General features: G+C 26.4%; 1 protein-coding gene across 1 annotated transcript in view; it reads left to right on the top strand.

The window, feature by feature from the left end:
• Positions 1–22,775, top strand: part of LOC129987698 (uncharacterized) — a 145,236-nt gene that overhangs the window by 93,474 nt on the left and 28,987 nt on the right. Inside the window, exons 24-35 of the mRNA XM_056095648.1 lie at positions 4,558–4,590; positions 6,745–6,777; positions 7,141–7,173; positions 7,887–7,919; positions 8,824–8,835; positions 13,123–13,140; positions 15,075–15,092; positions 15,387–15,404; positions 15,686–15,703; positions 18,156–18,173; positions 19,474–19,491; positions 20,235–20,252. Coding sequence (XP_055951623.1) covers positions 4,558–4,590; positions 6,745–6,777; positions 7,141–7,173; positions 7,887–7,919; positions 8,824–8,835; positions 13,123–13,140; positions 15,075–15,092; positions 15,387–15,404; positions 15,686–15,703; positions 18,156–18,173; positions 19,474–19,491; positions 20,235–20,252 — 270 coding nt within the window. The remainder of the gene's footprint in view (positions 1–4,557; positions 4,591–6,744; positions 6,778–7,140; positions 7,174–7,886; positions 7,920–8,823; positions 8,836–13,122; positions 13,141–15,074; positions 15,093–15,386; positions 15,405–15,685; positions 15,704–18,155; positions 18,174–19,473; positions 19,492–20,234; positions 20,253–22,775) is intronic.

The following is a 22,775-nucleotide window of genomic DNA, read 5'->3' as shown; positions in this document are numbered from 1 at the left end:
AAACAATGTTTTAACTTTGGTTTATTTTAAAAAAAATGTTGTGCGAGTTATTTAATAACACTGTGATTTCCAAAGGAAATACTATAACAGTAGACAATAGTTAATTCCAAAGCTATACAGTGAAAAGCGACTCCAAAATAAAACTACATTAGCAGACGATAAATAATGATAAAACTATACTGTGAAAGCCGACTCCAAAATAAATAAAACTACATTAGCAGTCGATAGATATTTCAAAAGCTATACTGTGAAAGCCGACTCCAAAATAAAAAAAAAGGGATAAATCGCCAATTTGTTGCCTACACATTTTGAGGCTTCAAAAATTTGTTGCCTTCAAGTCACTTCAAAAACCTCAAGCCAAAATAGCATCATGTTTTCACACGATAAAAAAATATTATTTAAAAAATTTTTAAGCATAATTTAATTTACAAAGTATATAATAATTCACTAAATTTGAATAACTTCTTTTACCTTCTTATTATCTTTTCAAAATATAGGTGTTTTAGCTCCAACAACAGGTGTTCTTGGTGGTAAGTTATTCTATTCAAACCGTATTTTAATTTATAGCAGATATAAATATAAATAAAACAAAAAAATACCCCACTCTCTTATAAATTGCCAAATGAATTGGCCTTTGGGAGTAATCTCAGATTTTTACACAAATTTTGTTTTCTGTAGTTTGATGTTCTTCGCCATGAGCTTCGTGTAAAAACGGAATCTATTTCATTCGGTAAAATTCTTCTAGAGGAATTTTATTTCAGCATCTAATTTGAAAGTGCTCCATCCTAGAGCATGGGTCTCATCTTCTCCAATACGAGTGTTCTGACTCTATAAACGTGATATTATTTTCTACAAATATAAGCAAATTGACAGTAAGAAATGACACACAGTAAGATGTATCGCTTTCAAAACTCGATTGTCAATCTTCGAAATAGAAAGTTCTCACCATTCGAAGTTAGGAAAAGTTATTTTTGAAGAGTAGAAATGATATTTCGTAGCTAATGATTGCTTTGAGTTGAAAGAGCGAGAGTTTTAATAGTCAAATCCCATGTCAATAGCATCTTAGAGGAACATTTTCTGCTATTGAAGAATCTGGGACAAGATGGCTTTCCTTTTCTTATTCTTAATCCATAAAACAAATCTACCTAATCAGGAATATTTTCTATCAATATTTAAAAAAATGCTGGGCATATGGAAACTCTTCCAGTATATACTAGTGAATTACAAAGGATTTTACTGTGAATTAATGGATTAGTGGCTAAAACTACACACGAATAAAGCTCTTTAATATTTGGAGTTTTGTCCTTTACTTTTTATTCCTGTTTTATGAAAATCCAATAAGTCTTCGCAATTCTATTTGGTTTTTAGCTTAGATTAAAAGAAAACATAGGATTTCGTAAATTAAGTTGGATTTGCTCTTTCAGATATCCATGTTAATTTCGAAAATGGTGTCCCTTTGTGCAGCATTAAAACAATTTTTCAAATCTTGTAAGACCATTACTATGTAGATTTGTTTTAACATCGTATATAATCCTGTTTTTTAACAGAAAATAATTGATTTTAATTTTGAGGAAAAATTATGGAAATGTCTATTTTTTGATTCTTTTGTAAAATGTGTAAAAAAGAAGACGACCCTTTTAGAAATTGGTAGTTCAGCTTTAATGGTATGTATATGTATTTATATGCTTGTAATAATTTCATTCAACTTCAAATCACTTTAAAAAAGCTTCTTTTCTGTGAAAATTTTTATTAAGGAAAAGAAATTCTCAAGTTTGTATTGGACGTCTGAAATGTAGACATTCTACAAAATGTATAGGTAACATTTTGTGGCTTGTAAAATATTTTGAGCTTCCATACTTTTACTAGATCTTCGTTAATGAAAATTGAAAAAAATATGAGCTTTATATTAATCTTCCTTTGAAGAAATAGCATAAAGTGCTGTTAATGAAATACCTTAGGTTATATTTCCATCTTCTGTTTAAAATTTCCACTAATTTCTATTACATCACTTTATTTTGGCAGCATAAAAATATTAAAAAGAATGAAATTAAAGACAGAAAAAAAGTGAATTTCATAAAATAAATCCAGAAAATGAAGTTAATACAATTAGAAACTTTCGCCATCATTTATACTATTTCCTTTATAAAAATCAATGGAATAATTTTGAATTTATACATAACAGATCCTTTGCACAGCAGGAATAAAAACTAAATCATGAATTTGATAAATTTAAAAGTGAAAACATTTTAAATTTTAATTTTCTTCGGATTTTTCAGTATACTGAGTTCAGAAAATGTGCAATCTTGCCCAGATGATTATTCACTAATGAAATTCAATTATTCAACGTATATTCTTTCTATGATAGAACATATTAGAGGATGGGAGGCTAAAGATGGGATAATTGAAATAATTTGGAATTAACATCCAGAATAAAGTCATTGCCATATAGTGTAATCAGCTGTTTTTAGAATTGTAGGAGTTATTTAATATTGCTGAAAAAAATCGATAATTATTAATTCATATCGATTATCCTTTTTTAGATACTTTACAACCATTAAACGGTAAAAAACCTTTGAATGGTAAGCATTTTTTTTCTTCGTAAAATGATAAGATTATTTATTATTGAAAATTATATATATAAAATATTGTCTCCAAGAACACATGTAATTGCATAAACAAATATATATATATATATATATATATATATATATATATATATTATTATTATTATTATTATTATCACCATCCTCGAGAGTAAAAGTTTTCTGTTTTTATAATTTAACTCAACATTTTTATTACTGTTGCACAGCAGATTATTGGTAGTTATCCTTTCATTTCCTTAAATATTAATTTCTAATAAATATTATGAAGAAATATAGTAAAATGTTCGATTCAGGCTATTTAATAGATAAATGATTATTTTTAAGTAACAGTAAATGTAACTAGTCTTTTCGAAAATATAGAAAAACGTTTTTGGGGACGATTTCTCATGTTGTTAGAAAACAAATTAAAAAAGATAAGCTAAAATAAAACGGTTAATATAACATTAAAAACATTGTAATACTTGTTATTGTTAAGACAGAGTTTTAATAATTATTATTTTTATTATAATTATACTTTTGCTTTCAAAAATTACTTCATTCTAATTATACTTTTGCTTTCAAGAATTACTTTGTTCTAATTATACTTTTGCTTTTAAGAATTACTTCGTTCAAATTATATATTATATTGGTTTAATAAAAAACTATTAAGAAAAATAAGTTTGTTTGCGTTCAATAGATTTTTCCAATAAAAAATAAAAATATATGCTGTTTCATTTCAAGTTGAATAATTAAATTTATTTACATTGTAGATTTTAAAATATATTCAAATAAAACATTTTATTTTTAGGTCTCTTAAGTAATCTGAATAAGCCTACTGGAGGTAAGCAATTCCTTTTTGCAAATTCCATTTATGCTTATTAGATTTTTTTTAAATATTAAAATACAATTTAAGCAATTGAATTTCACATTTAATTGTAAAAATTACTGGTATTGAAAATTTTTAGATACATTCTATTAAAAGCTTCTGATGATAAGTCCTTTGAGTAAACTAAATGGCTTCTCTAAATGGGAAGATAATTCAAAGACTAAAAAAAAAGCATTTTCTAAATAATCAAATTATTGAATCAAAAAGGGCTGGAGTCTCAGAAATGTTTCCAGATAATCATTGACTCAGCCGTATTTTCCAACTTTAATCACATTCAATACATAAAGGCGAGAGGTATCATAATCTGCAAATCGAATTTTCTTCATAATAGTAATTCCATTTTATATCCTTCGTATAATGAGAATCTAAAAATGTTTATAAAAAATGTATTTTAGCTTTTTAAAAAAAATAATATAAACTGCACGTTTCAAATAAAGATATCAGTACAAAGAATGTTATATAAAAATAAATTAAGTAGTTAAGCAACAACAACAACAAAAAAGAGTATTGCTATAAATCGGTTAAAAATATTTATATCTAAATTATTAAAAAATATAAGTATCGTTTAAAAATAATTCATTCTGCTTCTTTTAAGCCGCGGAAAATTAATAAATGTATTCTAAAATGATGTGTTATAAAATTATCAGTTGTATTTAAAATATTTAGAAGAAAATAAAGCTTAGAAAATTACCTCACGTAATGGACAAATTGTGCCCAAAATTTGATAAGATGAACAATTTTTGAATAATTAACAAATGTAAGTTTTGGCCCATGTAGTGTATTACTTTTATGAATTTCCAGATTTTGATATACAAGAAATTTTTACAAGTTATTTTCTGCCTCTCTATAATTTCGAAAGAAATCAGAAAGTATCATTATGAATGCTGCTAATCAAGAAAATTATATATGCAGAAATTTAAAATCGAAAATAACTTCATGATTAATCTAGACAATATTTAATTAATGGCAAAAATGAATTCATTTCCATCACTCAATCAAATACTAAGCAATTTTAATTATGATAATGAAGATAAGTTTACTCATTTTCAAAATGTGCGAATGCAGTCTAATGACTCTTTCCATATTTAGGTGTCTTGAATCCAGTAACTGATCAACTTGGTGGTAAGTTATTCTATTGAGCGATAGTATCAACATCTTGTCAATTACAAGAAACATAGGAAAATTAGATTAGAGTAATTTACTCTCGCATATTGCTATGTGATGATATTATTCTAATATGTATATATTTATAATTCTATTACGCAAAATAATGTTATAAAAATCAGCACAATAAAAAATAAACAGAAAAAGCTAAAAAATTCATTTTAGACCAAACGATAACTAATGCATTTTAAGCCAAGAAAAGAAATTGTTTTTAAATCTTTACATATCGTGGAAAATTGCGAATTTTAAATTTACTTCGATATTTAATCGACTTAAAATCATTCTAATAAGCCATGCAGTAATTAGATCATATAAAATGCTGATATTCAACGTTAAAAAGAAATTAAAATGTATATATCCATATCCATGTTTCAAGATGCATTAATTGATTTTGTAAATGTAATTTCTGAAATTTAACTATCGTTTGCTGTTAGTTTATATCCAGTTAATAACTTCATGATATGGCTATACAAATACAAAAATATGATGCAATTAAAAATCCACTGTGTATTCTCTTTCAAAGAAAATTGTAATTTTTTAGATACGCACATTACATACATTTGCATGTAATTTTTTTAAATTATTTTTATAAAAAATGCAGCGTGTGTTAAGTAAAGTATCCTTTTCTTTATTAATGAGCTTTCACCAGATATTGATGCATAGTTACAATTTTAAAATAAATTTCGTACGTTTCATTCATGCGTCTGGCATCCAAGATAATTGATTCTAGAAAAGGCGATTAGATTCCTCAAAATATGATCGAATACTTGCATGTTGGAAACACTTTCTCTTTTTACACTTAGTACATAAATAAGTAAAAAGGCATCCCTTTTTAAGGCGGTGGTAAATATCTTATCACTGCCTTAAAATATTGTAGAACATTATTGTTCATTGCAAACATTGTATTTGGTTTTTCTACCACTTATTTCATGTGCAATTAATATATTTTAAATTTTTAAATAACTAATAATAAATGACTTTACAAAAATGCACAATTATCTATGAAATTAATGTATTTCATATTTTTTCTATTGTATAAGTCAGTAAAATGTTATTGCTTGTATTGGGCGGTGGTAAATATGCTACCACCCCTGTTATAAACAACAACCGCAATAATAAAATTAAAAAAAACTTTTTTTGGTCATAAATTAGCTTCTTTTCTCTTAATATATCGTAAAATGAAAATTTTGAAGGAAAATAGCTTGTGCTGGTTAAAGGGTTAAAAATGTTGCTTGAGACTTTTATAAATTTATACAAAAGTGTTGATGGTAAATAATAGTTGCCAGTAAACCATGATAAATAAGTTAGTGTAAAAGAAAATTCTAGTTGTCTCATTTCGCAAGTTAATCAGTAAAATCGTCTTTGCTTAAATTAACAATTTTTCTTGAAGAAGAAGTAACACGTAAGTAAGTATATGTAACAAATAAGGAAATATCTAATGTTTTCAATCCTTTCTTATCATTAGTTATAATGCGGTTGTTAAAAGTATATTTTTTAATGCTTAGATTTTGTTTAGTTTTAAAGTACTGTGAAAAAATAAAGTATGGGCTCAAGATATGTTCTAACTTTTGAACTACTATCAATTTTTATGCAATCTGTCCATACGAAATTTGATCTGTTCAGTTTATTATGATTAATTAATTACTATTATCATATACAAGCATACGTACACACCAAAGTAGTTCTTAAAACTCGATTTGATCTCGTTTTTGGTATTTAATATCAAGAGAACAAATTTGGTAAGTTTATTTTATAAATAAAAAAATAAAAATATTTAAGCATTTGTTACTACGTAATAGTATTTATTTCCTGCATTTTTAATATAAAATGTTTGATATCATATTGGAATAAAGCTTTGAATGTAGCTTATTAATAAAATCACTTGTGAAGACTTGTTAATTGACAAAGTGTTTCCATTGTGTGCACTTTGTGGAAACACATTATTCATTTTGGCACATAATATCTTTTTGAAAACAAAAATTGAGAATGAGAAATACCGTTTCGATCATTAGTGACTTTAATAAATAAATTGTATCAAATTGGATATATAACTTTCTAATTTTTAAAAACTTACTTGTTAATTGAAATTCTGAATTTCAATTCAATATTTAGGTGTCTTAGATCCAGTAACTGGCGGTCTTGGTGGTAAGTTGTTCTTTCTAATCGGCATTTATATTCAATTGATAAATGGTTTTACATCAATAATTTTCTACCTTTTAAATCTAGATTTTTAGTTAATATTCATTTAGTTATTATTATTGATACGAATAAAAATATGTAAAGGATACTAAAGTTCAGAAAATAACTTGTAGTGGAGAAAATTTTCAAAATCTTGCTGATCAGAAAGATACTAGGAATTTTATTACTACCTTCTGTTACGCAAGTATAAAACGGAGCAAGTTAAATGAAAGTATTTACTAAATCTTAAGCAGATTTTATAATATATGACACAATTTAACAAAAATTGAAAATTCGTTTTTGGATTTCAATGATCTTTTCAATATTTAGGTGTCTTAGATCCAGTAACTGGCGGTCTTGGTGGTAAGTTGTACTTTCTAATTGGTATTTCTGGTTTAATTTATAGCAGATATAAATTCAAAGTAAAGAAAAAAATGACTCCCTATCTTTTAAATTACGAATAGAATTGATCATTTAAAAAGGGAGTAATCTCTTATTTTTAGACAAATTCAGTTTTCAATAGTTCGATACCTTTTTGTATGAGTTCTGTGTAAAACCATGATCTATTTCATCCGTTAAAATTCTTCTAGAGAAATTTCATTCCAGCATTCACACCATCCTAGAGCATGGATCTCGTTTTCTTCAATACGCATATGCTGAATCTATAGAGTTACTATCATTTTCTAAACGTAGTCTAAATTGTTATTTTCTAACTAATTTCTAAAAATATAAATAAATGGAAAGTAAAAATTTTCACACATTAAGATGCAACGCTTTCAAAACTCGATTTCCAATCTTCGAAATAGAAAGTTCTAACTATTCGATTTAGAAAGGGTTTTTCCCCCTCATGAATAGAGCTGTTATTTTGCAGTGAATGTCTACTTTGAGTTCTATTTCGCCAGTGAAGAAGACTGAATTTCACTAATCAACCCTTACATTGATCTAATCTTAGAGGAACAATTTATGTTATTAAAGAATTACCTCTTCGAATTAGGATTAAAAACATGAATATTGTTTTTTATTATTAAAAAAATATTTAATAATTATTCATTATTTTTTTTTGTTTTTGTTTTCAGACACTTTACAGTCATTAAATGATCCTAATACTGGTAAGATATATATATATATATATATATATATATATATATATATATATATTATAGAAATTTTAAAAATAATAAAATAACAATATTCTTAATTTTATTTAATTTTTTGTAATATTTTAAATTTTGTATAAATGTGTTCTGTTTTTATAATTTAACTAAACATTTTTGTTAATGTTACACAACATATAATTAGCAGACACAGCTTTAGTTCTCTTCAGAATTTCAGAAAATATTTTTTTGGAAAATGTTTCCCAAATTACTGGACAAAATAAATAAAAAAAGAATTTCCAAGTATTCGATTGAAAATTTTCAAGAAATTCCTTGTGGAGAAATAAGATTCACCGAAATTTTTTTACAGAATTAAATGGCAAAGCAATTGCCAAACAGCAAGAACCTTTTGATAGAACGGAATTCACCATTGTTAAATTTCTTTTATTCTAAAAAAAATCTTTTCTCTTTTTTTTCTGCTCGTCTTACAGTATGTGTTCAGTAAGACATAAGCACATGACATGGAGAAATTATTCTCGTTGAAATTATACTTTCGTGTCTGAATTTTCTAAATAAAAATTTTGAGAGAAGAATTTAGAAATGTAACAATATTTATATTTAAACCATGCAAAGTTATTTTAGACAAAGTGCTGTTATGTTAGAATTCATATAATTTCTAAAAATGATTTTTGTAAATTCTATTTTTATAAGTTATGTTTCCGTATAATAACCAAAATATAACTGAACTAATTTTGTAACTAGGAAAAGCAAACAACAAAGACATTCATTCAAATGATTTAAAGTTCCTGAAAATAAGTTAAATATTTTTGCAAATATCTTTAGAGTTATAAGTTTTATAAACTGAATTGTTTCTGTGCAATTTTATAATATATTATCTAATATAATTATAATTTTATAGACGATGATTGCGGTAAGTATTTCAGTCAAATATGTGATATTCAGTAATTATTTAAAAAAAGAATGAAATTTATTGAAGAAATTGTTGAAAAGAAATTGTTTTGATACTTTTCTTTTTAGAAGTAGTTTGCATTTCTTTGATTTCCTAAAATCAAAATAAATAGTCTGCCGACAATATCGAACAGCAGCAAAAAAGAATGAAATGAAAAAAAAAATAACAGAACTTTTATTAATTTGTGTATTTACGAGTAGCAATTAATTGTTTTATTTAAAATTCTTGAGATTAAAAAATTTTTAAGAAGGTGCAGTGATGATTATTCTTTGTTAAGAAACATATTAATCGCATTGTTGCATATTTGTTTAATTTCCTCATTTTTTTTATTTTGATGCATCAATTTCCTCGATTTTATATAATGTTCAAAATTTTACTTTCTTGTACACAAAATAAATGAATCGAGTGAAACATGAAAAAGGAATTTTGCCTCCAAACTTGTTAGATTTCTCTGTTTTAAATTTTCTTGTGTGTGTGTGTGTGTGATGAAAGCTTATAAGCCAGTTAACAGCGACGCTACCCGAGCAATTGCTTTGTATCATAGTCATGCTACTGGACTGCGAACCACAAGGTCTCAGGTTCAATCCTCGCCCAATTCAGTCTGCTACATTGGTGACCCGAGCGATGAATCTTCAACCTTCGTACAGCTGTTGTGGCACCATCTACTCACAGCAAACCAAAGTCGTCAGATTTATTTGAAGCAGCAACGCAAAAAGGCCGCAGCAACCCAATGTCGTCAGACTCACTTGACGCAGCAAAGGCATCAGCAACCACACATGCTCGCCATAACGCTTGGCGCTACCCAAATGGGTACATGCGTATTAGAATCAACAGTTAAATACATCACCATTAAACAGCCATATCGTTCGTCTCACTGGAGGGAGAGTCTGTGGTGAAAGCTTATAAGCCAGTTAACAGCTAAGCTACCCAAGCAATTGCTTTTGTATTATGGTCATGTTACTGGATTGCGAACCACAAGATCCCAGGTTCTATCCTCGCTCATCGCAAATTCGCCACAAGCATAATTAAAAAGATGGAAGCATATTCCCTAGACGGTGAATACAATTATTAAATAAAAGACAATTACAGTACACTCCCGATTATCCGCGGAATTGGGTGGCGCGGCCGCCGCGGATAACAAAAATCGCGGATAATCCGAAAAAAAGCTAAAAACGTGTATAGCAAAAAAAGAAAACAGTCATTCCAACTTTGAAAAATCGTTTTATGTACAATAAAACGTAAAATAAACAGTAGGAAATGTTTAACTAAGCTTAATATTTTAGTATATCACTCAAAACTAACGTAAAATGCATTTTGTTAATGAAAACAGAAAAGTGCTTTGTATTTACGAGAGGCATCAAGGATACACAGAAAAGTTAATGCATATGTATTGTTTCAATACTGTAATGTATTATGTAATTACAAAAGCATGACTGTAAAACTGCACCTTTTTGAAAAAATCAGTCAAAAAAAAAAAAAAAAAACCTTTGTGCGGCAGGCGCGGATAACCCGCCCGCGGATAATCGGGAGTCTACTGTATGTTCATAAATTAAGTACTGAATGCGAACCTTTCACCAAAATTGCAGATTTCTAACAAATGCGCAAGGAAATCTTTTAAATGAAATTTAAGGGATAAATATTTCTCTTGATAGAATATATCTACCCCTCCATTAGTGTGCTTTTAAACATGATATTTCAATTTTCTAGCATTATAGATTATCTTAGCACAAATCTTTCAAATATTTGACTCTCAATCTATTTTTTTCTCCTACGTATGTGTGTGTGTGTGGGGAGGGGAATAATTTAAAATTTCAAAATATTCTAAATAAGTGAATTTGTCAATACGATCTAAACAATAAAAACTTAGATATCTGAATTTTAACTTCATATATTCACCACATAATTTCTTGTTTCGGTACTTACGTATTATCGCAACCAGGCTGGCGCGATTTGTGGCGATTTTGGCGACCCAAGTGTTGATTGCACTCTTCGACGTTACATTTCCAGAAGATTTGCTTTCCAAAATACAGTTTCATTTTATGAGAATTTTTACAAGTACGTTCGTTCGGTATAATTCCATATCCCTGTAACAATTCAACTGCATCTTTTTACTCGCAGGCAGATCCCAAATACCCATAGTTAAAGTATTTCACGGCATTCAATCTAACCAGTAAGCAAAATAATTTCTTTACGAAAAACCACGTATAACACGTAGGGTTGCCGTAAGTAGGGTCGCCAAATTTGGTGATTTATGCGAATTTTGGCCTGGTTGCGTTAATACGTACATAAGTACCCTTTTTAGTACAAATCCTGCGATAAACTGCCAAAAAAGGCAAACCGTTGCCCACTTGGCGATTTGTAAGTTGGAAGTTGAAAATTTTGGCGTAATATGAAAATTGCTAATTAAACATAGGGTTGCAACCATCGTGGTGAAATCTTTGAATCTTAAAGATAATAGATCTTCCCAATCTTGGCGTAACCCTAAAGTCACCAAATAGACCCATTATCTTGGTGTTCTTATGTAATTATCTAAAAGTTAAAAATAAATGTAAAAGTAAACGAGTACTTCCACCATAAAAATAACTTGTACCTCTGTGGTATTTGTCGATATATGTATGAATATGCATATTATTGCAATAAATTACAATTTCTGCCAAGCAGAAATAACAAGTATAATAATTTGCTCATAAATAGTTTTAATCTTAGTAAATCCAGCTAAAGAAAACAATAGTAGCCCTAGAGATTAATGATAAATAAATAAACACCGATTTCCTGAAGCACTTAGAAATACTAGATGTCAGAAAACTTTCCTGTTATCCAATCAGCTTCTTTCTTTTAAACTGAAGACTATTAATTGCTTGTTTGTAACCGCTTTTAACGCTGCTAATTATTTCGAAGAAGCAACACTATAAGTAATGATTTTGGTTGTACTTGTTTTTTTAATTCTCGGGCATAGATTTTACCAGATCGTAGGATCATGTTCAGAGGCTTATAATGTCAATTTTAAAGTGTCTCTTTCATTTGGAAATCAAATTATGATAAACTTTCTTTCTCAATATATGGATATATCTCGAAGATTTACGATTTCAACGATTTTCATCATCATGTTGTACTTCATGATATCGAGATACAGAATTTACTTAGTTTTGAAATAACGTTTCTGATGCAACTGGATATGAGATTTTTACATTATTATTATTGTTAAAAATCAAAATTTCGATTCAATATGCCAATCTTATTGGATCAAAATGCATACTTAATGATGAAATAAATATGGTTATCTCTACAGTATCATGTAACATATCCTGTCTGACAATGATATTATATTGTATAATTCAATATTTAACAATATTATACAATATTTAGAATTTTGTTTAATATCATACATCATTGTACAATGTATGTATGCATGCTATTAGACAAAAGAATGAATAAATACTAATAACGAATAGAATAAAAGAAAATTTATGTTGGCCCTCTACAGGACAGATCGTCTACTCTACAACTATGAATATTGGCACATATAAACATCTGAGAAACGTACGAACTGACGACAATGATTTAATTGATTAAAATTAAATAAGATTCCGACATTTTTATTTTTTATCCTCCTCAATAATTGCATTACAAACAAAGTTATTTTTCCACATTTTTAGAAGTTGAAAAAATTATTGCTGTTTATAACATTTTAATTGTCTTGTAAGGTTTACCTAAAGTTTGACAATTTAAAAAAAGTATTTTGTTTATGATTTAAAAAAAATACTTCCTTGTTTCACCGAAATTAAAACTATTTTCCTTGTTTCTATCTAATATTATAAGTAATGTCGAATTGAAAGCGGATGAAAAATTATTCTTCTTACTATGCTGTTTTTAATTTATTTAAGGAATAATGGAAAATTGAGTTAATATTCTCTATAAAAATAATTTATTATACTGAAATTGATTATATAATATAATTATAATAATTTATTATATTGACATTTTAGTATACACTGTAAAAGTTCATTTTCAATTTTATTTTTCATTCAATTTATTTTTTAATTTTGTGACTATTTGCTTAAACCTTATTTATAAATGGTGTAAATCATCATTAAAATCTTCTACTTATAATTGCACCAAATTTTTGATCATTATGAATAATTTGTTGAGCAGAGGGTTAGAAAATTCATACAGAATTATTATTATTACAATGAAATTCTCAACTTTAAAATTATTTTTAATGAAGAACCGATTTAATCTTACTTTTAGATGAATTCAACACTGATGGTAAGTTTGTATTTTTATTTCTAATGATTTATTTATTAAATATAAGTAATAAGAAATGTGTCAAACAAAAAATGGTAAATTTATTAAGAAATAATAAAGTTTCCTTTCATAAATAGATATAAACAATAATTTATATAAAATAAAAATAAAACTATTAAAATTTCTTGATAAAATGGAAATTTTGGATAAACGTATTATAAACGAATTTTCTAGCTGTTAGCTATGCAGCTGAATTTATATTATAAGCTGAGCTATTTTTAACAGATCCTTTTTAAAAATATTTTGAATGAGTTTGTAAAATTTATGATTAAATTCAAATCTAAAATAATATTGTGTTTTTAAATTTTTTAAAATTATTCCACCATGTATTTGAAAGCTCAATGATTGAATTTACATTGGTGTTATTTATACAGCTGTTTTTCATTTGAATAAATGTAATATATTTGAATGCCCAATGATTCTCCATAAAATAAGCTATATTTAAATAAGAAATCGAAATAAAACTTATTTTATGGAGAAACGTGTTTAACATATTTATCACGATATGCTATAAAAACTTGAAATGGACAACTCTCAGTTAAAAGTTAAAAAGTAATTATAAATCAATAAATGTGAATGGAAAAAATCAATTGTAAACATATTTTTGATGAATTAATTTCAAAAAACTTAAATTATTTATAATTTACATTTATTAAACTAATAACATTTTAAGTAAGGTCTCTACTTAAATTTTAGGATAATATAACAACAAGTTTTCTAAAGGCTTACTTAAACTCTAATGAGAGATGCTTAAATTGTGTTTTATTTTTAAAGAATCAGAAATCAATCATTAATAATCAATTCTGGAACAATGATTTCATGACGAGCACTTGACCAAATCCAAAAGTAATAAGTGAAATTTGTCCTGCAGAATGTCAATAAAATCATATTATTTGTGATAAAATATATATTGAATTAATTAATTTTAAAAAGAGTTTAAACACTAATACTTAAAAATTCTTAATATATTAAACACGAATAATGACACTTTTTAGATAGTACAATAACGGTGACAAACTGCTCTTTTTTTCTAATTATTTATTATGAATTATAAATCAACAAAATAAATTTAAAACAATGAAACTAAAAATATGATTTTTGCTAAAAATAGTAGATTTTTACACGATATAGTATGCAAAACTAATAAATTTAATAAAAAGAAATTTAAAAAATAATTTTAATGATGAAATGAGAATTATGGATAAACTTAATATCGTTAAATTTTCGAACTATTAAACGAGCTGAATTATCAGCAATTCCTTAAAAAACCAAAATTGCATTTATTTCGATTTATTTATTCTTTATTTATTAAACTCTTTCTTTATTATTATTCAAAAATAATATATTAGTTATTAACATATTATTATTTAACATTATGATTAGCATATTCTTTAGGTTATAAAAATCTGTAAAGAGCAGGATATCTCTGCAATTTAAAATATGAATAAGGAGAAAATAATAAACTCCAGCGGAAAAATTGAGTACCAAGTAAAAACCCTAGTATTTATCTTATTATTAAACAGTCCCGAAGACTTGTATTTTTTATAACAAATACAAAAATTTATCAACTTGGTGGTCCTTAAATTGTACTTATTCTTTTAATTTAAGAAGATAAAGATTTTCTGAATATTTGCTTACACTTTTAAGATCATAAATGTTGAAAGTTAATTTTATATTTTAAATTGAAAATTTTACATAAATACTGAAATAATTACCTCAAAATGGACACTTTCATTCAAAAATTCAAAGCTGGATCAATTATGAAATGATACTTAAAGTATATCAACTAAAGTAGGAAAACGCAGAACACGAAGAAATACTTTTGTTATTAGAGATTAAAATGAACCATTCAGATTCGGAAGAATATTCATATGAATTTATTAATTTTTTTTTAGATGGATACAATAGTGATGGTAAGCTGTTCTTTTTATTTTTAAATTATTTATTTATTAAAAATAAATTTATAAAACGAATTTATATCAATCAAAATATAAAAGGGATTCCTTATAAAAAATAAAAGCGTACATTAGTATATAGATATAAAAAGAATTTTGTATAAAAATATTCATTTTTAACAAAAATGGAAATTTGAGATGAACGAAATATAAGTGAATCTTATTTTTAATAATATGGAGATTGATTTTATGCCTGAGCCTTTAACTTTAATAGAATTTTTTTTATAAGAATCATTAAATTTCTTTTTGTAGGTCAAAACAATAATGACGGTAAGTTATTTTATTATTTTTAATTGTTTACTGTTTAAACATGAGTTTATAGTATAAATTTAAATCAATCAAATTGAAAATTGTTTTTCTAAACAGTTTCAACATTTTAAAATTTTAAACAGTTACATTAAAAACAGTTTAAAATTAGAGGTAAAAATTTTGATGAAGCACATTACCGTTGAATTTAGTGACTAACAATTTAAAGAAGAGTTTCTTTTGACAAACATCTAATTTTATAAGGATTTTTTTTCTGAAAAATAGATTAATTTTTATTTTTTCAGATTTAAACAATATTGGCGGTAAGTTATTCTTATCCTTTTCTTATTTATCCCTTATTGGATGCAAATTATTATAATCAAAATTTAATAAAGTTAGAATGGACTTTTTACTCGAAAATACATGTGGTCCATTTAATATATAAAAAAGAATTTTTTTATTTGTTCATACCTTATGTGCTGCCGTACCGTTCAAATGATTCAGATGAAATTTGGTCATAAGGTACGAACTTATTGCTTACACCTGTACGGTTATTTGGCATAGTACAGTTATCATATCTAATAAATAAAAATGATTTTTTTGTTTGTACCTTTTCCGCTGTTTGTATCTTTTCAACTGATTGCGAGGGAACTTGGTCAACTTATTGCGTGCACCTGCGGGAAGGACATATTTTAAAATTGACAACTGATAAAAGACAAACAGTGAACGGCAAACAGCACATCTCATATATCAAATCAAATCAAATTATTATGATTGATTCCAATCAATGTGAGTGGAATGAAATCTAAAATATTTAGTGAAAGCACTGATTTTTTTTTCTTCTCATTAAGGTGTACGTACACATTTAAAGATTTTTTTTTTAAATTTTAACTTTAAAAATCCAGTTTTTTCACAGTAGGTTATTAATATATGTTTAAACTCATTTCAGTGAGAAAAAACCATATTACACTAATTATTAATTAATTAAATAATATTCAATGAGCTAATTAGCTTATTTTTTGAAACATGATATCTTAAATTCTAATTTGTACAGACACACAATTCTAGTTGGAAATGATGCCTAATATGAGTCTTCATGTTGTCTGCCTCAAACAAGTTATAAAAATGTATAGTTTTTTTAAAACAATTTTTTCATCAACAATGAATAGAAAAAGCGAGATTTTATCTGTAATTTTAAATTTTAAACAGCTATTGAAAATTTATTTCTATACATATAACTTTTATTGAGGCACAAAACATCCGCTATTTCATACAGATTATTTTGATATATAAATAACTGTATTTGGTTCATTTCTTGTTGAGTTATGATTGTTTGAATGAAGCAACAGAGTGGAAAAATATCATTCTTCATAAAATGAGTTTTAAAAACACCGTAACTAGAGGTTTTAATGAAAGCACCTCAAGAAAAATAATTATAACTCGAGAAATATTCCGAATATTGACAACATCTTGGTATCGTTTGAAAGCTAAAGGATCAGAAAACGTTATTAAACAATAAAAAAATATTCGATATTTTGAACGATTTTTGAAGTTTCAAGTGTATACATACACCTTAATGAATAGTTATCTACACAGGATGTTGTCATTCATCATGCACAATATTTTGTCTGCGACAAACCGCACATATTATTCAAAGTTTATCTCAAATCTCATACAAAATAGAATTATTATTACAAATGGCGATCACATTAAGTTATACGAAATGGAAATTTTCCAGTACAAACAGTAATTTTTCTATTTATTCAATGAATCGACAAACAATATTTCGGTTATACAATTGTATATCGTGTTGATTGCTTTGACAAAAAACATGTCCCCAAACGTTCGTCACTTAATAGATATACCAACGCAGCAAGTAGAAATAAGCCAATTTGAGTTCCCCAAACAAACGAGGAACTACAAGATAACAATAAAGCAGATCGTTTGCGAACTGCAATTTCATATGCTTATATGCTTCAGAATCTCAAAATCAACATGTGGCACTAATCGAAAGAAATGTGCATATGCTACTTGATCACGCGCATCAGAATTAAAAGGTCCATATGAGGCAAGAAGCGAGGCAACTATTCTTAACGGAAAGTCTATTGGAGAAGACGTGCTCTTCCACGCATTCATATTATTCTCACCGATATACCTTTGGATTTCAAACAACTGCAGTTTTTCATTCGACTTGCATTCTTGATGACCATCAACAAGGAGCAAGGTCAATCACTTCAAGTGTGAGGATTGAATCTAGAAAATCCATGTTTTTCACATGGCCAGCTGTATTGTGTATGCTTACGAGTCGAACAGCCAAGAAATTTATTTATTTTTGCTGAAGATGGAAAAACAAAAAACATTGTCTACTCTAAAGCACTTGAATAATAAAGTAAAAAAAAAATATTATTTGTACTTCTCCTTTATATATTATATCAATTTCAATGAATGCATTCATTGCCGATAAGAAAATAAATATCAGTCTTTCTATCATTCCTAATTAAGCAAGACAGCTATTTTAAATTTTAAGCAATATTTCCATAATTATTTCTTTTGCGGAAGCAGCGCTCCGAGTACTAGCTAGTAAATAATAAAACCGAGTCTTTTGCATAAAAAAAGACACCAAGATATTAAAGTTGTCACGTAATAATGGAAACTGTGATGAATAGAATTATTATTAAATTTTGTAATGATAATTTAAAAAAGAATTTACTTCGTTAAGTATTCAATTTTACAGGAATTATTTCTTATAAATAGATTAATTCTTATGTTTTTTAGTTTTGAACAATGAGGATGGTAAGCAATTATTTTCTTTTTTTCTCTTTTACGTATTAAAAATAAATATTTTTCGCTAAAAAATTGAGCTTGAAGATAGATAAAGCTAGCATTTTGCATAAAATGATACCAAATAATTAAAGTTTTCGTATTAGAATGAACATTTTGAACAAACGAATTATCGTTCAATTTTGTAACTGAATATTATAAAAATTTCTGATTTTCAATATTTCAAATTTAGAAACTTTTTTTTTAGGGAGACTTGTTTAAATACTTCGCTTTAGATCAAAACAATGATCATGTTGAGTTATTCTTTACATTTTTCGCGATTTAATTTAAAAAAATAAATATATAATATTAACTTAATCAATCAAAATGTGGAATTTTTTCAAAATTTATGAATTCGTAAATAAATAAAACATTATTTGAAGAAAAAGATATTTAAAATTATAACTTTAGTAATGAAATGTAATTTTTAATCAAATGAAACAAATATTTTTTATTCTTGAAGAAGACATTAATTCTTGAAGCACTCAACTTTATAATAATTTTTTTGAAGAAAGTGATTAATTCTTTGTTTTCAAGTCGATACAATAATGGTGGCAAGTTATTCTCAGCATTCTTAAAGGCTTATTTTCTAAGTGTAAATATGTAATATAAGCTTAAATTAATCAAACTGAAAATTGATTTTTTTTCAAAAGTTATTGAATTTGTAAATAAATAAAATATATAATTGCAGAGAAAAAAACATTTAAAAATTATAATTTCTGTAATAAAATGCAATTTTTGACCAAATGAAAGAAATATTTTTCATCCTTGAAGAAGACATTACTTCTTAAAGCATTCAACTTTACAATAATTTTTTGAAGAAAGTGATTAATTCTTTATTTCCAAGTCGATACAATAATGGTGGCAAGTTATTCTAAGCATTCTTAATCGCTTACTTCTTAAATGTAAATATGTAATATAAACTTAAATCAATCAAATTGAAAATTAACTTTTGTTTCTAACATTTTTCAGCTTTGGGTTCGTAACAGATAAAACAAATACTATATTTAAAAAGACATGAAAAATTTATAATTTTATATAGAAATGAAAATTTTGGATGAGTGAAAGTTACAGATTTAAAAAAAAATGAAAATTTTGGACGAGTGGAATATCAGTAGATTTTTGAAGTTACCGATTTAAAAAAAAAAAAAAAAAAAAAAAAAAAAAAAAAGACCTTTCTTCTTCAAGTATTCAAATCACATGAGTTTTTGTTCCTATTTTGCTCCTTGTTGAGTTTTTGTTTCCTAAAAATTATTTAAATTTCTTTTTTTAGATGGAAACGATGATGATGGTAAGGTTTCTTTTCAATTCTTAGCAATTTATTAAATAAATGTAAGTTAGTAAAATATAATAAGCCAATAAAATAAAAATTGATTTTTTTTTATTCAAAGGTAATTTAAACATCAGCTCGTAAGGATATAAACCAAATATTTATATAAAAAATATTTTAAAAAATTAATTTTTATGTTGAAATTGAAATTTTAATGAAAAGAAATGTAGTTTAATTTTTTAACCGATATTTTACAGAAGACTTATTTCTACAGAAGATTTTTTTCATAAGCATTAATTAAATTTCATTCTTTATGTTAAAATAATAATTATGGTGAATTGTTCTCTGCATTCTTAAGATTTTGTTTTTTAAATGTAAATTAATAAAAAAAATGAAACTTATGATCGCAAATTCCACGTTATCATGTGAGAACATTATTATTTTTGAAGTCATTATATATATATATATAATTCTTTTGAAGATTGAACAAGTCGTTTCGTACGAATTTTGAGGCTTCAAAAACTTCAAACCAAAACAACATCACGTTCTCACATAATAATAATTTAAATCGAAAAAACAAAAAATAGGAATTTTTTAAAATTAAAGCTCGTAAATAGGAAAAATATCTTAATTTTCATGTTGAAATTAAACTTGCGAACAATTGACATATCGTTGAATTAAATAGCTGATAGTTTAAAGAAGACGTTACTTTAAATTATGTGTATTGTATTTTTTCATAAAATTTATTTACACCATTTATTTAGGTGATAAAAATAATGATGGTAAGTAATTTTTTTCAGTCTGTTTTATTTGTTAAATGTAAATTAACATATTAAAAAAAATTGAAAACTAAAAATGGAGTATTCGTTAAAAAAAAATGATTATTGAGTTTGTAAATAGATGAAACATGTATCCGCTGGTAATAACAGGTCCCATATACATCATGCGAGATCTGTATAACATTATGTAATTCTTATGCAAAGCAATTCTACGAATTATTGCGGTTAATTTACACATCTGTCATGAATATCCATTGATGTTTGAGAATATGATGTTATGAAGCTGGTGATGGATGATATAACAGATTCCTAAATAAATCTACTTAAAATAAAATCTTCCATTCGATATTTCCTGTAAACGTGTTACACATTCCTCTAGAATAAGGTTATGGTGAAGTTGAATTCTTCAGGAAAAAATTCAGCAAGAGAGGTATTTTCATGATGACGGAGTTAAAAACAGTCATATATTAGTGAGTAGCAATGGTAAAGTTTTCCAACTTTCCGTTATGTAAATGAAATTCAGACCATATTTTTCCAAAATATGTGTCTTATTATGATCATAATATATATAGAAAACACACAAAAATTTCGTAATGACGGAGTTAAAAATAATTATTTATTGGTGAGAAACAACGGTAAAATTTCTGGGTTTTAAGTTGTGTAAATGAATTTCAGCTGATATTCTTCAAAAATATGCGTCTCATTATGATCATAATGTATATTAAAAATGCACACCATTTCACCCTGACAGAGTAAAAAATAGTCATATATTAGTGAGCAGCAACTGTAAAATTTTCTAATTTTCCGTTGTGTAAATGAAAGTCAGACGATATTTTTCCAAAATATGTGTCTTATTATCATCATAATATATATAAAAAAACACATAAAAATTTCGTATTGACGAAGTTAAAAATAGTTATTTATTAGTGAGCAACGACAGTAAAATTTCCCGACTATTAGTTGTGTAAATGAATTTCAGCTGATATTCTTCAAAAATATGCGTGTCATTATGATCATAATGTATATTAAAAATACACACAATTTCACCCGGACAGAGTAAAAAATAGTCATATATTAGTGAGCAGCAACTGTAAAATTTTCTAATTTTTCGTTATGTAAATGAAAGTCAGACGATATTTTTCCAAAATATGTGTCTTATTATCATCATAATATATATAAAAAAACACATAAAAATTTCGTATTGACGAAGTTAAAAATAGTTATTTATTAGTGAGCAACGACAGTAAAATTTCCCGACTTTTAGTTGTGTAAATGAATTTCAGCTGATATTCTTCAAAAATATGCGTGTCGTTATGATCATAATGTATATTAAAAATACACACAATTTCACCCGGACAGAGTAAAAAATAGTCATATATTAGTGAGCAGCAACTGTAAAATTTTCTAATTTTCCGTTATGTAAATGAAAGTCAGACGATATTTTTCCAAAATATGTGTCTTATTATCATCATAATATATATAAAAACACAAACAAAAATTTCTTATTGACCGAGTTAAAAATAGTTATTTATTAGTGAGAAACAACGGTAAAATTTCACGACTTTTAGTTGTGTAAATGAATTTCAGCTGCTATTCTTCCAAAATATGTGTCTTATGATGACCATTATATATACTAAAAATACACACAATTTCACGCTGACGGAGTTAAAAATAGTTACATACAAGTGTAGAGCAACTGTAAAATTTTCCAATTTTCTTTTCTGTAAACGAAAGTCAGCTGATATTCACCCAAAATATGCGACTCATTATAATCATAACATATATTAAAAAACTCAATTTATGATTAATCTAATTAAATTTAGTGATTTATTTAACAAAATAGAAATTAATTAGAATCAGAATCACATCTAATTGTACTAACCAATTTCTTTTGTGTGCACGACAAATTCCCAAAATGAGAAAAAATATGTTTATATTTTTAACTGAAGAACTTAATAACAATAGAGCTTAGCGATAGTTATATATTAGCGCAAATCACAGATATCGCCAAGATTGGTAAACATTCCTGCTTTCAACAGCTATACCAATTCTAAAAGCCATTCCCTGAAGATTATGCAGCCTTTATAACCTGGCGAAGTGAGGGACTAAACTTTCTGGAAATTTTCCAGTGTTTCATGAACATAGTTACACTAAGCATCAAGACATAGAATTTTCCAAAATAAGCATTTGACACCAAATTTAAACACTAAGTCTCTAAAAAGCTCGCCAATTCAAACTTGTCGCTACATATTATGGAGTAATATCCGAGAATGAAGCTGACCGTTCTATCGGGCAAATTTTGCTGTTAATATAGCTGATCTTTTCAGTGAAGAGAAGATGCAAATAGATTTGGGACAGAGGGTGAAGGTATGTTTTAGGGTCGGGTGGTCTAGGCTTTGGAAGTGGAGGTCTTTATGTTCAACACTCAACGAAGAATCGTTTTATAAGTGAGTCCGGTGCACGCTGAATCCGTAGAGGTCACACGCCCACCCGGTAGTGTGGTGTGGAAGTTTGGAAAAAGGGGGT

The sequence above is a fragment of the Argiope bruennichi genome, chromosome 10 (assembly GCF_947563725.1).
Source record: "Argiope bruennichi chromosome 10, qqArgBrue1.1, whole genome shotgun sequence".
NCBI classification, from domain to species: domain Eukaryota; kingdom Metazoa; phylum Arthropoda; class Arachnida; order Araneae; family Araneidae; genus Argiope; species Argiope bruennichi.
This window is presented reverse-complemented; position numbering and strand designations above follow the sequence as displayed.